The sequence below is a fragment of the Physeter macrocephalus genome, chromosome 20 (genome assembly GCF_002837175.3).
Source record: "Physeter macrocephalus isolate SW-GA chromosome 20, ASM283717v5, whole genome shotgun sequence".
Taxonomy (NCBI): domain Eukaryota; kingdom Metazoa; phylum Chordata; class Mammalia; order Artiodactyla; family Physeteridae; genus Physeter; species Physeter macrocephalus.
The window spans coordinates 65482077-65495106 of record NC_041233.1 but is presented as its reverse complement, the minus strand read 5'-3'; the positions used below and the strand labels follow the sequence as shown (position 1 = coordinate 65495106).

Below are 13030 nucleotides of genomic sequence, written 5' to 3'. Positions count from 1 at the left end.
CCATGGCCCACGGGCCCAGCCGCTCCGCGGCACGCAGGATCCTCCCAGACCGGGGCGCGAACCCGGCCCCCCTGCATCGGCAGGCGGACGCGCAACCACTGCGCCACCAGGGAAGCCCCTTTTGTTTTGTTTTGTTTTGTTGTTTTTTTAGTTGCAGGCAACACATTTCTATTCAGTAATGTGGCTTAGAGGTGTTTCTATATCATCAGATCTATATCTACACCTTAACTGTTAATGCCCATGTAGGATTCCAATCAAAGTTATTTAGCCTGCTTCCTATTAATAGATATCAATCTCTGCTCATCTTTTTCTGGTCAATTTCTGGAAATTTTATTTTTTTAAATTCTGAAAAATAAATAGTTTTTGAACAAATGAATGATTGAGTTGTAAGCGCTAAATGCATCAACTTGCTGGAGCTATTTCCTTGCAAGTAGGGCATCACTAAATGTTAACTGCAGGAAAGTCCCTACAAAATTCTCCCAAACAACCTCTCCCAGCAAGGGTGCAACCCTCCGTAGCCATGGCTCAAACTTGGCCCCTCCCGAAACTTTCCCCTTGTGTCCCCAGCAGCCCAGGGACCCAGCAGCTAGCTTTAGGAGATCAGCTTCCCTGCCAGCGATACTCATCTCTCCGCCTCTCCTGGCCGGAAAGGCACGAAGCTGGCCACGTTCCAAGGACACTTCTTTTTGCTGTGGCAGCCCCAGCCCTGTAACTGGGTTTTTCATTTTAAGTAAGTAAAATAATCTTCACAAGCACGGTAGATGTTTTGTTAATCCCAGGGTCAGGGCCTGCTGAGGTTCAGGGCCCCAGCTTGAGTACCCAAAGCCCCCTTCCTCCTCCAGCCCCTCCCAAGGCAGCTGCTTATTTTGGGAGCCTGGCTCTGAAGCCTGAGTCTTTTTTGGGCACATGTTTTCTCTTATGAGCGCAGCCAAGTTACTGAAGACTGAGGCAGAGCCCAGGCATGTGGTAAAGATTTCCTCAATAAAGACTGTGCAAAGATCCCAGGCAAAGCCATTCCTCCAAGAAGTGCTGGCTTCATTCACAGACCCGCTGGTGGGGTCTCAGGCACATCCCATGCAGCAAGCAAGTCATCACCCGGCAGCATGGGGACGCCTGTGACTTGGGGCCCAGTGGCTGTTGTGTTGATGTGGCTACACTGCCAGCATCTGGGACAAACTTTACCTTCCTTGCCTTTTTGTTCTCTGCATCAGAGGACTCTGTTTCTTTCTCCTGCCTGCCCAGATGCAGGGGTCTCTCTTCCATGCTGTCCTGTTCCTCTTTTTCAGCCTTATCAAAGGAAAAGCAGAACAAATCAAGTCAACCGTGAGAAGTGGCATAGAGCACGCCAAGAGGAAAGCAACACTACTGAGCACAGCTAATGCTGTCGGATGTGTTTCACACACATCACTTCCTTTATCCTCACAAAAGCCCTCAGAGGCAGGTGCTATTATCATCTTCATTATGCAGATGGGGAAACTGAGGCTCAGAGAGGTTAAGTGACTTGTTCAAGGTCACACAAACGGAGGCACAGAAATGTCTTCACGGCTGGCCTGAGGGCTTTAGGGAGGCAGACATCCCTGGCAAACTGGGTACTTTTTGCAGCTGTATAATCTGTAGACAGTGAGGGTGAGGAAAGGGGCCAAGGGGGAACTGACCCTGGGGTTCACAACCACCATGGTGACATCTCACCAACAGATCAGTCCTAGCCATAAAAAAAAATCACCTCCAGGCCACTTATGGGTAGGAAGGGTGTTGTCACCCAATCAGGGCCCCTCTCACCTCTCTTTTGCCTTATCTCTGTCCTAGAGCTACATTCCCAACTAGCAATCCCACCCCGTCTTCCTTCCTCCTATTCCCTCCCTCAGATTAAGTCCCTCACGCTAGTACTCTTGTCTGGGAAATTGAACAACTGAAAGCAGATGTTTGCTTTGAGAATCAGGGTCTCTGACCAGCCTCGAAAACAGGGGTCAGCCAACTATAGTCCTCAAGCCAAATCTGATCCAGTTCCTCTTTTCTGTACAGTCTGCGAATTAACAATGCTTCTCGTGTCTCTAAATGGCTGCATGTTAAATGCTTATATTATATTACCTACATAATATCCTCAATTTTGCCTCTTGGCCCATATGCCTAAAATAGTTACTCTCTGGTGTTTTGTAGAAAAAGTTTGCCAATCCCCATTTCAGAAGTTTGAGGAGGACATTCTCCCGTGACAAACTTGGGCCACCAAATCAATCACTGTTCCTGAGCATTCTTGGGAGCCAGTTGCATTTTCTCGACAATTTTGGCCGAGATTGGCTCAAAGTAAACCACTCTCGCTCTGATTTCTTATGAGCAGACACACCCGTCTTTGTTGACTAGGAGGCAGCCGGGGCAGGAGCTCAGGGCTGACGGGTTTAACCAGTTATGGGACAGGGAAAGACAGTTTAGAGTCTTTGCTCTTTCCCGCGTTTGAAGCGGAAGCTCTGCTCCAGCCTTCTCAGCTGACCTGAGCTCAAAGCAGCTCCAAATGCCTTTTTAGCGCTCAGAACCCAGAGCTTCTACCAACAGGGGACCCCTTTTCTTTATTTTTGTCTTCCTGAATAAATTATCCACGGCCCTCCCTTGTCAAAATAAATAGCCCTTACCCTTCCCAGGCAGTTCCTGCAGCACACGCCCAGGTCAACACAGAAAAGAGACTCCCTCCAGTTCAAGCTGGGAGAGGCAGGGACAGCCTGGCCGCCGAAAGCCCCCCCCTCTGCCAGGCGGACCTGCTCTCCCTCCCTGCAGGCAAAGGAGACAGAGCAGTGCCTTTCAGTGCACCCCTGGCCCTGGGAGCATTTCCAGGTGACAGCAGCGTACAGGGAACAGACAAATGCAACCAAGGCACTCGTCCCATCCCGCCACCAAGCAGCTCAGGGAGCAATGTGTTTGGTCCCAACTGCTGCAAGCAGGGCTGCCACCACAGGGCCGGGGTTACTGCTACACCACCTACCTCCTAGCTGGTCTTCCACTTCTGCTCTGTAGCCCCCTCCCAAGTGTACTCTCCCCGAGGCGATGAGGAATGATGACTCCAAGATGCAAAATCTATCATATTCTCACTGCACCTTCTTGCTTGAACATTTCATTCGCTTCCCCTTTGCTTCACCCAGTAAATACCCACCTTTCCTTTCAATCCCAGCAGCCACATCCTAAGCAAGGAGAGCCTCTGATTCGTTACAGGCAGTGGTCCCCAACCTTTTTGGCACCAGGGACTGGTTTCGTGGAAGACAGTTTTTCCATGGACGGGGAGGGATGGGGGGGCGGGGGATGGCTCAGGCCGGTAACGCCAGTGACGGGGAGCGATGGGGAATGGCAGGTGAAGCTTTGCTCGCCTGCCTGCCGCTCACCTCCTGCTGTGCAGCCCGGTTCCTAACCGGAAGTTAGGGGACCCCTGGTTACCGGCACTAACAGCACTGTATCCTCCATCTCCTTAGCACTTCACACTCACACTCGTGTACTCATTTAAGGAATTATTTGATTAGCATGTTTTTCGTTAGACCATGAGCTCCATGAGATCAAGAGTCATTTTAGCTTTGACTCACAACTGCAGCCCCAGTGCTAGGTGCTCCACGAACACTGGTCAGTACAAGAATGGAGACTGGTAGGAGAGGGTGGAGTGAATAACAAGTACACACCTGCCTCCCAGCATGCTTGGGTCTCTGTCTGGGCTTTGAACTGAACATAAGTGGGTTTCCTATTTCTGTCTCCTATGGATTGTTTATACTGGGGGCTGCGTTCTGGGGACGCCTGGGGCTCCATCTGGCCCACAGACATGTTTTGTTCTATACAGTTTCTAAAACGTGGGAAATTTCACACAGATACCTGCATCTGGACTTTGGTCTTGCTCTAAGAAATGGGAAATCTGACAACACAGGGCAGCTGTGCCTGAATCGCAGCCACAGAATGGAGCTGAGCAGTGGCTGTTCCAACAGACAGGTACTTCCTGCTTGGTCCACCACGGTCCCAGCTCTCCACCTTGGCTTCAATCATGCTGTCTGGTCTGTGTCAGCTGCCTGGCTTCCCTTCTCTAGGCACCTGGTTCTGTAAACCCTGATGCCCCTTCCAGGAAAGTGGGGGAGCACTTCTTTTCCAAGACTCCCTATTCCGTGACTTGACTTCTTTCTTTTACCTCTGGTCTCATGGTCAGGGCTGGGCCTCATGTCTGGCTGTGGCCACCCAGAAACACTGAGCAGCGCACACACTGGCTTCCCCAGCACTGGGCACTCTCTCCAGAATCTCCCAGGGTTTCCCGTGCGCACAAGCTTGTTAAAGTCCTACAGCAGCCTTGTGATCACACCCATTTCACAAACAAGAAAACTGAGGCTGAGAAGAACAGGATGTGACTTGGTTCTCAGACGCCAGGCCTCTACCTCCAGAGTCGGGGTTCAGTCATTCTTTCCTTCAACAAATACTTATTGAATATGCCCACTCTGGGCCAAGCCCTAATCTAGGAGCTGGGGGCAGGGCAGTGAGCACAGCAGACAAAAACTCCTGCCCTCATGGAGGTTACATGGGGGATGGGGGTAGGGGAGGGTTGGGAGGGAGAACAGACTCTAAATAAAATAAATAAAGACATTAGGGGATAGGTCAGAAGGAGACAGATGCCACCGAGAAAAAGACAGCAGGGAAGGAAAAGAAGTGGGTTGGGATGATGTGATTTTATGTGGTGGCCAGGAATAAACTTTGGAGACTGTGACAGTGAGTAGAGAGCCACATGGACTTTGGTGGGGGAGGGGCTCCCAGGCAGGGGAACACGTGCAAAGGCCCTGTGGTGGGAGGTGCCTGGTATATCATAAGAAAGGCAGGGACCCTGTCCTCAGCCCTGCTGCCTTCACTCCCCAAGTTTAGTCGCTGCCTGTTCTCAGACTCCTGGGGCAACCCTGTGGGTTCTAGGCTGTTCTCAAGATTGTTATGAGAAGCTTGAGATCAGTGAGGAAAACTCTTTGTTCTGCTGTTATTCCAACAAATGGTATTGGGCTGCCTGGCTCCAAACCCACAGAAACAATCTGTTGGGCACCCCAACAATCCCTACTGACCCTGCTCTAGGGCTATTAGAGGCAGAACCTACTAGAAGGACAGAATTGTGGGGAAACCCTCGAGGCCTTTCTGGGAAGCTTTTTTTTGCATCGGGGCTCTTGCGAGGACCCACAGCGTGCGTCACCGTGAATGAGCAATGTTGTGCAAACCAGTGAAAGCAGGGTGGGTACAACAGGAGAAGTTACCAAAGAAGAGTCTCAGAAGTGTGGGTAGGAGGGCAAAGGGGCAGCTCCGCCCCTTTTCCATGGGGGACAGAAGGTTCCAGACTGGCGGTTATGTGTACGAGGCCTTGAGGCCCTGCTAACTCTTGCTCTCCTTCCTTCTTTTCTCAAGGTACTGACCCATCACCAGCCCTTTGGACACCTCCGAGCATAGACACTCTTCTTAAAAACATCCACTGGTTCACAGGTCCTCTGGATCCAGTTCAAGTACACACAAGAGGTCCTTCATGGGCCCACCCCACCCACTTCCCTAATCTCGTCTCCTGTGCTTCCCCTGCTCTGCCAGGGGAAGTTGCGGCAGACTTTGAGATGGGCAAAAAAGATTGCTGGGAGTCCTTCCAATGGAAGGCTGGGCATTTGTCTAGCACCCTTCCAGGGTACCTGATTCTATCGGAGTCTGCACCTTTCATTAGCTTGAACTGAGCTGTTTCACAACTTTGTAAATTGCAGAAATATGATAATAGTACAAATGATTCTTGTTCATAGAGATGCGAAGGAACTTTATCTGCTGGAGGTGCCACTGATTCCCACAGAAGAGGCCAGTTTCACATCTATTAGCAAATTCACCTCAGCATTACTGAGTGCCTCTATATGCCTGCTCTTTGGATTCTCCTCTGAATAGCCTTTTACATCTTACTGGTTCCCTCATTAATTAATGAGTTAAACAATACCTTTGACATGTATTCATTTTATGTTTGTATGAGAGCCATGATTTTACTTCTTAAAAACATTACCCTTTAATATGCCCTAAAGATGCAGCCACGTTGAGTACCTCCAGGTTCTTCAAAACAGTCTTCCCTGTTATGAAGAACCTGGAGTATTACTCGGCCGTAAAAAAGAATGAAGTAACGCCATTTGCAACAACATAGATAGACCTGGAGGGAATTATGTTTAGTGAAATAAGTCAGACAGAGAAAGACAAGTACTGTATGTTATCACTTATATGTGGAATCTAAAAAATAAAACAAATGAATGAATATAACAAAACAGAAAAGAACTCACAGAAAACAAAAGCGTAGTCACCAGTGGGGACTGGGAAGTTGGGAGGGTCAAGATAGGGGTAGGGGATTAAGGGGTACAAACTGCTATGTATAAAATAAGTAAGCAACAAGGATATGTTGTAAAGCACAGAGAATAGAGCCAATATTTTATAATAACTTTAAATGGAGTGTAATCTATAAAATAGCAAATCACTACATTGTAAACCTGAAACTAATATATTATAAATCAGCAATAAAAAAAGTTTTCCTTTCTCACTTTTGCCCTTGCTGCTTCCCAAATTGCCTTTTTCCCCACTTTCGATGTCCAGCTCAAATGTCACGTCCTCTGTGCAGCTTTCCTTCTCTCCTGTGCAGAGCTAACTTTTCCACTCGACTCCAGCAGGGGCCCCACTGTATGTAAATTATTTTTGTAGGTTGGCTTCTACCACTAGAACTTAATCTCTGCCATAACGTGACTACTTCCTACTCATCTTTGAACCCCTGTGCCTAGCACACCCCCCGGCAATGCATGTAGGAATAGGGTCGTGGCCAAAGCACGGCCCTTCAGTGTTCATGGAGTTGAGGCCTGGGATTCTTATTCGGACTTAGTCATTGTCAACAGCTCCTGGGTCAGACTAGAAGATGTGCATGTAGGATTTTTTAACTGGATTCTTTATGCAGGCCACCCCCACCTCCTCGCCAACCTCCACCATCCCACTCCTACTTAAATGCAGGCGGCTCTGGCAAGAAAGAAGTGCAAGCCAAACTAGAGTATAAACCTGGTACCCAGAGTCCTCCTTGTGACCCACTGTGTGAACTGAAGTCGTGCAGCACGTTGTGAGCCCTGGATGAAGCACTTGGATGAAAGGTGCCAGCCAGCTGCTGAGCATTTTTATTCCAGTGGAAGGAAAACACTGTGGACTGGGTCTAGAGAAACACATCAAGTCCTGGGTGCCCAGTATCACTGAATGGGTGGTGGCTGCTTCTCCTTTACCACCTCTCATCAGAGCCCCAACACTGGTAGACGCTTTTGGCAGGAGAGAGGATGGAGCGAACCAAAGGTCTAACCTCCCCCGGCACAGTCTGTGGGTGCAAACACCTCAGGGCCGTTCCACTCTAGACAAACAGACAAAATTGAATGACTTTGCATCACGTCCCTGCCTAATTTCTAGGAAAGGCAGCAGGGTGCTGTGGGATTTGGAGCCAGATCACCATTCCAGCTCCACCATTTCCTGACTGTGTGTCCTTGGGCAACTAACTTAAACTCTCTGTGCCTTGGTTTCCTGGTGATAGAGGATAGTATCTATCCTCTATCATGATAGAATGATAGCAATGATAGTATTATTACTAGTATTACCTCATAGGCTTGCCGTGAGGATTAAATTGAGATAAAGTGTTTAGCACAGTGCCTGGTACAGAGTAAACATTCAGTAACCATTTCATTCACTCAATAAACGTTCATCACCATTCTATTAATCGTATTCTCCCGTGGGACCTGCCTCTCCTTACCTGGCCGAAGGGATTACATCATTACCTCATTCTCTGCCATTCTGCTTTCTTTCCTATCAGCTCCGTCTTGGTCTCTATCAGGTCTCTTGGTTCTGGTTTTCTCACTCTGCTTCGACTTGGTGCCCTTCGGTTCCAGCCCGTCTTCCCTGCCCGAGTCGTCAGGCGGGGGGTGTCTGCCTTCCCGCAGCCTGGCCTCATCTTTCCTCCTGGACCTCCCAGGGACATCCTGCTGCTGCTTCAGATACTTGTCCGATTTGCCCTTGGACTCTTTGCGGTAGTAGCCGTCTTCTCGGCTTTTGTATCCCGACGCGGAGTGGAGCGGGTTGGGGGACCCAGACCTCGGGTGCCTTTCTCGGTAGCCCCTCCCTCCTTCCAGTCGCTCATCTAACTCGGCCTTGTCCAGTTGCCGGGGGTACTGTTTGCGGTCATGCGCCCATGTGTCCGTCCTGTCCCTCTTGTCCTCCCCGTTCTCCCTCCAGGGGACCGGGCCTCGCTCTTCCTCCCTCCTGGCGTAGGGAGAGTGCTCCCACGAGTCCCGGCCGTTGCCCCAGTCGGCCCGAGAGGGGCCCGGGGGGCTGTGAGAAGAGCTGCAGGAGGTGAAGCTCGGAGTGTGGGACCTCGGGGACAATGACCGGCTCACCGGACTTCGAGATCTTGGCCTTTCTGGGCCGTATCTGTGAGGGAGCAAAGGAGCCGTTTTAGAATCTGCACCTCCCTCAGCCTCCATCCCCAGATACACCCTGTCTCTGCAACAGACATACTGTGCACGTGACCCCACCTGGCCATACATGCTTCACCACAACTGCGCAGAGCACACAGAGAGGTCCAGGAACAAGCTCTTCCTCCCTCCAGGCTTCCGGGAGGGATTTTCCCTGAGCACAGTCCTGGGGGCTTTCTGCCCCTTTACCCATTCTGTTCCTGGTAACTGGGATGAAAAATTGGGCTGTCTTGGCTCACCCCAGCTCTCTTCCTCTTGGAAATGAGCTACATACGCTCAGGGAGCAGGAGACTCTCCTGGTGTGTGTATGGGGGGCCAGGTTGCCCTGGTCCAGCCTGGTGGGCAAGACTGCCTAACCCCGGGGTTCAATCAGCCGACCTCTTGACTATGAAACTGAAGCTGCCCCTCCACCTGGCCTCTACCGAAATAAAGGCGGCCTCTACCGAAATAAAGGCCGCCTCTACCGAAATAAAGGCCACCTCTTGGGCTCCATTTTTCTAGGAAGGCATTTTGGGGTTGGAAGAATCCTTAGAGCTCTGACCTGCTCATATATCAGATGAAGAAACAGAAACCCAGAAAAAGACCCCAGCCCGTATAGGGTTCAGAGCAAGACCTCTTGGTCACCTGCTCCCCTCCGACTCTACCACAGAACTGCAGGGTCACGATGTGGCTTCACACGTCTTTTAAAAACCCAAACAACCATAATATTAAAAACAAACAAACAAACAAAAATCCCAAACCCAAACAGCTACATACGAAGATACACACACACACACACACACACACACACACACACACACACACACACAGGTTGTTATTAAGCAGGTCAACTGAGTCATCCACCTGACATTCTAAAAGGACAGGCAACCTTCATTTGGTTCCCAAATACAGGAAAATCATGCAGTCCTCACTGACCAGGGGACAAGAGACGTGGCTCACTGGGACCAGCTTTGACCTCCATTGGGGAAGCAGCCTGGGCCAGGCCCTCTGCAGCGAGGTTAGAGTGCCATCTGCGGCAGCCCTGGGTAAGAACCACAGAATGTGCCGGCCACGTGCCGCTCCTGCTGTTTTCCACAGTGGCCTCTGCAGGGACTGTCTCCATAGGCCAGTGACTGTGGTGAACTTGTAGCCCGGGCTTGGCAGGGTCACAACTTCAGCTGGGAGAAATGAGCTGGAAATGTGACTGCACTCGATGTTCAGAGTAAATGACTGGTCAGGTCATGGATGTTTCTACACCTACATTCAGCTCAAGAAAAATCAAGGGCTGGCTCTAAACAGAAGACACACACACCACATACCACACATACACCCACACCACACATACACACCACACACATACACCCACACATGTACCACATACACATACCACACACACCACACATACACCCACACCACACACATCCACCCACATATGTACCACATCCACACACCACACACACACACCACACAACCACACACCACACACACCAAACACAACACACTACACACACCACACGCACAATACAACCACACAACACACACCAAACACACGCCACACACACAAGAAAAACACCACACACACAATACAGCCACACAACACACACCAAACCCACCACACACACATACAACACACCACACACACAATACAACCACACAATACAAACACACACACACACCAAACACACATACAGAACACACCACACACACATACAACCCACCACACACACAATACAACCACAACACACACCAAACACACAGGCACAACACACACAGACACACTTTCAGGCTGTTGTAGCAGAGTGTACATTTGCCCCTGAGAGTCATATATCAGCAGATCCCCTCCTATACTCCTTGACAACAGAGGAGCAGCTGAGGGGAAGCTTAGCATCTTGAACTTCTCTGGGATTTAACCTGAGCACTGGACTGGACTGACGTGTTCCATCAGGCACATGGAAATATAGGGCCCAGAGAGGCTGATGGATAGGGCAGAGGCAAGGGCAGAGCACAGAGTGACTCAAACACCCCTAAGAAAGAGAAAGGGGCGAATGTTCCAACGACTCAGAACCTGCCCTGAGACCTAAGACCGGGCCTCACCTGTCTGCTTCCCGGAACATGTCCCTCTCCCTCTGGGAATGGATGTCCTGGATGATGGCAGCCACGGTTTTCCCAGGTTTCTAGGCAAAGTCAGAGGGGTCAGCATCAGACCAGAGACGGCCTTGCAAACACCAGAAGGAAGCAGCTAGGACTTGGGTTCACTGCCCTGTCCACCAAAGGGGGAAAAGTGCCCTTTTAGGGGAAGGAAAAGTTTAATCCAGAGGATGAGGAGTGTGTGCGTAATGCTGGATGGTGGTGGGGCTGAGCGGCCCAGGGCACGTGGCATCCATTGAGCTGGGAAGGAAGGAGCCTGAGGCCCACCATCCACATGCTGGGAAAAAGCAGCATTTGTTCCTACCCACCTCCCACCTCCTTCCGAATAAAAGACAATATCTAAAATGTGAAAGGAAGAGAGGGAAAGAGGGCGGGAGGGAGGCAGGCATTATAACTTGGAAAGAGACTTGAAGATCACTCATATGCAGCCTCCACATTTTACACCTGAGGAAACTGAGACCCAGAGAGGTCACTGAGGCAGAGTTCTGCCTGGCACAGCTCCAGCCACCAGCCACACTGTGTTCTAGGGAGACTCCTGGGGTTGTGCTGTGTTAAGGAACACCTTCAAGGTCACAGAGATCATTAGAAAACCAGGACTTGACAACAGGCATTTTAACTCCAAGGTCCTTTCTATGCCCCATGCTTCCTGCAACTCCTGACTTCAGTGCGGGGCTCCACAGGGGTCATTTGGTGCTCAACGTGAATCTGCAAGGTGGGCAGTGCAGGCTGTGAGCCAGGTTTCACAGCTGAGGATGCCAGGCACCCAAAGGCTCTGCCCTTCCCAGAAGTCACTACGGGATGACTGTGCCAGGACAGGACCACGCCAGCTCCCAAATCCCAACCAAGGCCCTTTCCTAAACACAGAATGGCCAAACGTTAACAAAACAATAAAAAATAAATGATTAAAAAAAAGAAATTCATGAGCACAGAAGAAAGGATGGAAGCATTTTCCAAAAGACTACACAAAATTCATCCGTTCAAATTAAAATGTATGGAACAGGCTGAATTTATGGTATGTGAATTATATCTCAATAATACTGATGTTAAAAAAAGACCTAAAACCCCTCAGTCTATGATGTCAACTTTTGACAAAGAATTTTATTAAGAAACAATCAACTGCTCATTTTATCCTCAATTTTTTTCCTACGTACTTAACAAAGGATCATGAAATCTTAGAGCCATACAAATGTTAGGTATCATCAAATATCTCATTTTATAGGTGTGAAACCCAGGACCAGAGATAGGAATTGAGCTCTGTGATTAGCTGGGACTAGAATTCTGTGAGTCCTCTGAGCGCACAGCTGCTTATCTGTGTTATTGTTAAGATTGAAGCTTGGGCTGGGAAAACAGTTCAGGAGAGAATAAAGGAGGAGCTGCCTGTGGTTTCAGGAGAGAAGTCAGAGCTCGGACTTAGGGAAAGGATGTAAAATGTTCAAGCCAGGGAGGGATCTCTTGTCAACTCGAAATGCAAAAGGAGAGAACGTCAAAGAGAAGGAAGTGACCGCTAGCCCTGTGGTCATGAAGAAGGAGGAGGTCAAGAAGGCAGTCAATCCCCGTTCAAGAAAAGGCCCAGGAACTGGGCACTGGTCAGGATACCCACCCGAAAGGAGTCTTACACTTTTGGCAAATGGTCCCTTTCATCTGACTGTGGCTATAAAGGTTGACCCTCTGTAAGCATACGGAAGTGTCACCTACAAGTAACCAGATCACCCAAGCCCTGTACTGTCAACTAGCACCTGAGCTGCTTAAACTGGACCAGAAGCAGAGACCAAAGGCCAAGCAAGAAAAGAGCTGGGGCTGTGGGCCTGGGCAGAGAAGAAGGCTACTGCCCAGGATGCTTCCCTCCACCCCACCTGAGACCATCTGTCCTCCCCCAGCATTGTGGGTCACCACCTGTGGGTAGAACGAGAAGGTTCACATGGAGGTGATTCCACCGAGTGGGTCTTCCTTCTGCCGCCCCACATTGGGCCACAGGGTGGAAGCTGCCTACTGCACCATCATGGGAGAGGCCCGCCTGGGATGGCTGGTCCCCAGGAGACCCACTGCAGCACTGCCTCCATGCGGGCCAGCTTGGCAAAGCCGGAGGGAGCCATCAGGATCAAGTGCAGGGACGTGTGATGAGATCTCCTGGCACCGGGGAGGCCGCATCCCAAGTCCCAAATCTGTCCTCACCCTGCCAAGCTGGAATAGGCGAAGGCTAAAGAATGTGCCCCCAAACCGGGTACAAAGCACCATGGCGACTTTTCAGAACGCATAAATTCCCTGAGGAGGTTGGATGGGGGACTTTCTGTGGCAAAAAAGAGTCCCCAAAATCCTCAACACTTTTCTTCTGCTCTCTGGAATCTCATATCCTCTTTTCGGATTTTTTTTTTTTTTTTTTTTTTTTTTTTTTTGCGGTACGCGGGCCTCTCACTGGTGTG

The 13030-nt window shown here is 50.0% G+C and overlaps 1 protein-coding gene across 1 annotated transcript in view; it reads right to left on the bottom strand.

The window, feature by feature from the left end:
- Positions 1–13030, bottom strand: part of RBM20 (RNA binding motif protein 20) — a 208810-nt gene that overhangs the window by 22148 nt on the left and 173632 nt on the right. Inside the window, exons 8-10 of the mRNA XM_028481282.2 lie at positions 10557–10636; positions 7791–8439; positions 1183–1287 (exon numbers count right to left, since the gene is read on the bottom strand). Coding sequence (XP_028337083.1) covers positions 1183–1287; positions 7791–8439; positions 10557–10636 — 834 coding nt within the window. The remainder of the gene's footprint in view (positions 1–1182; positions 1288–7790; positions 8440–10556; positions 10637–13030) is intronic.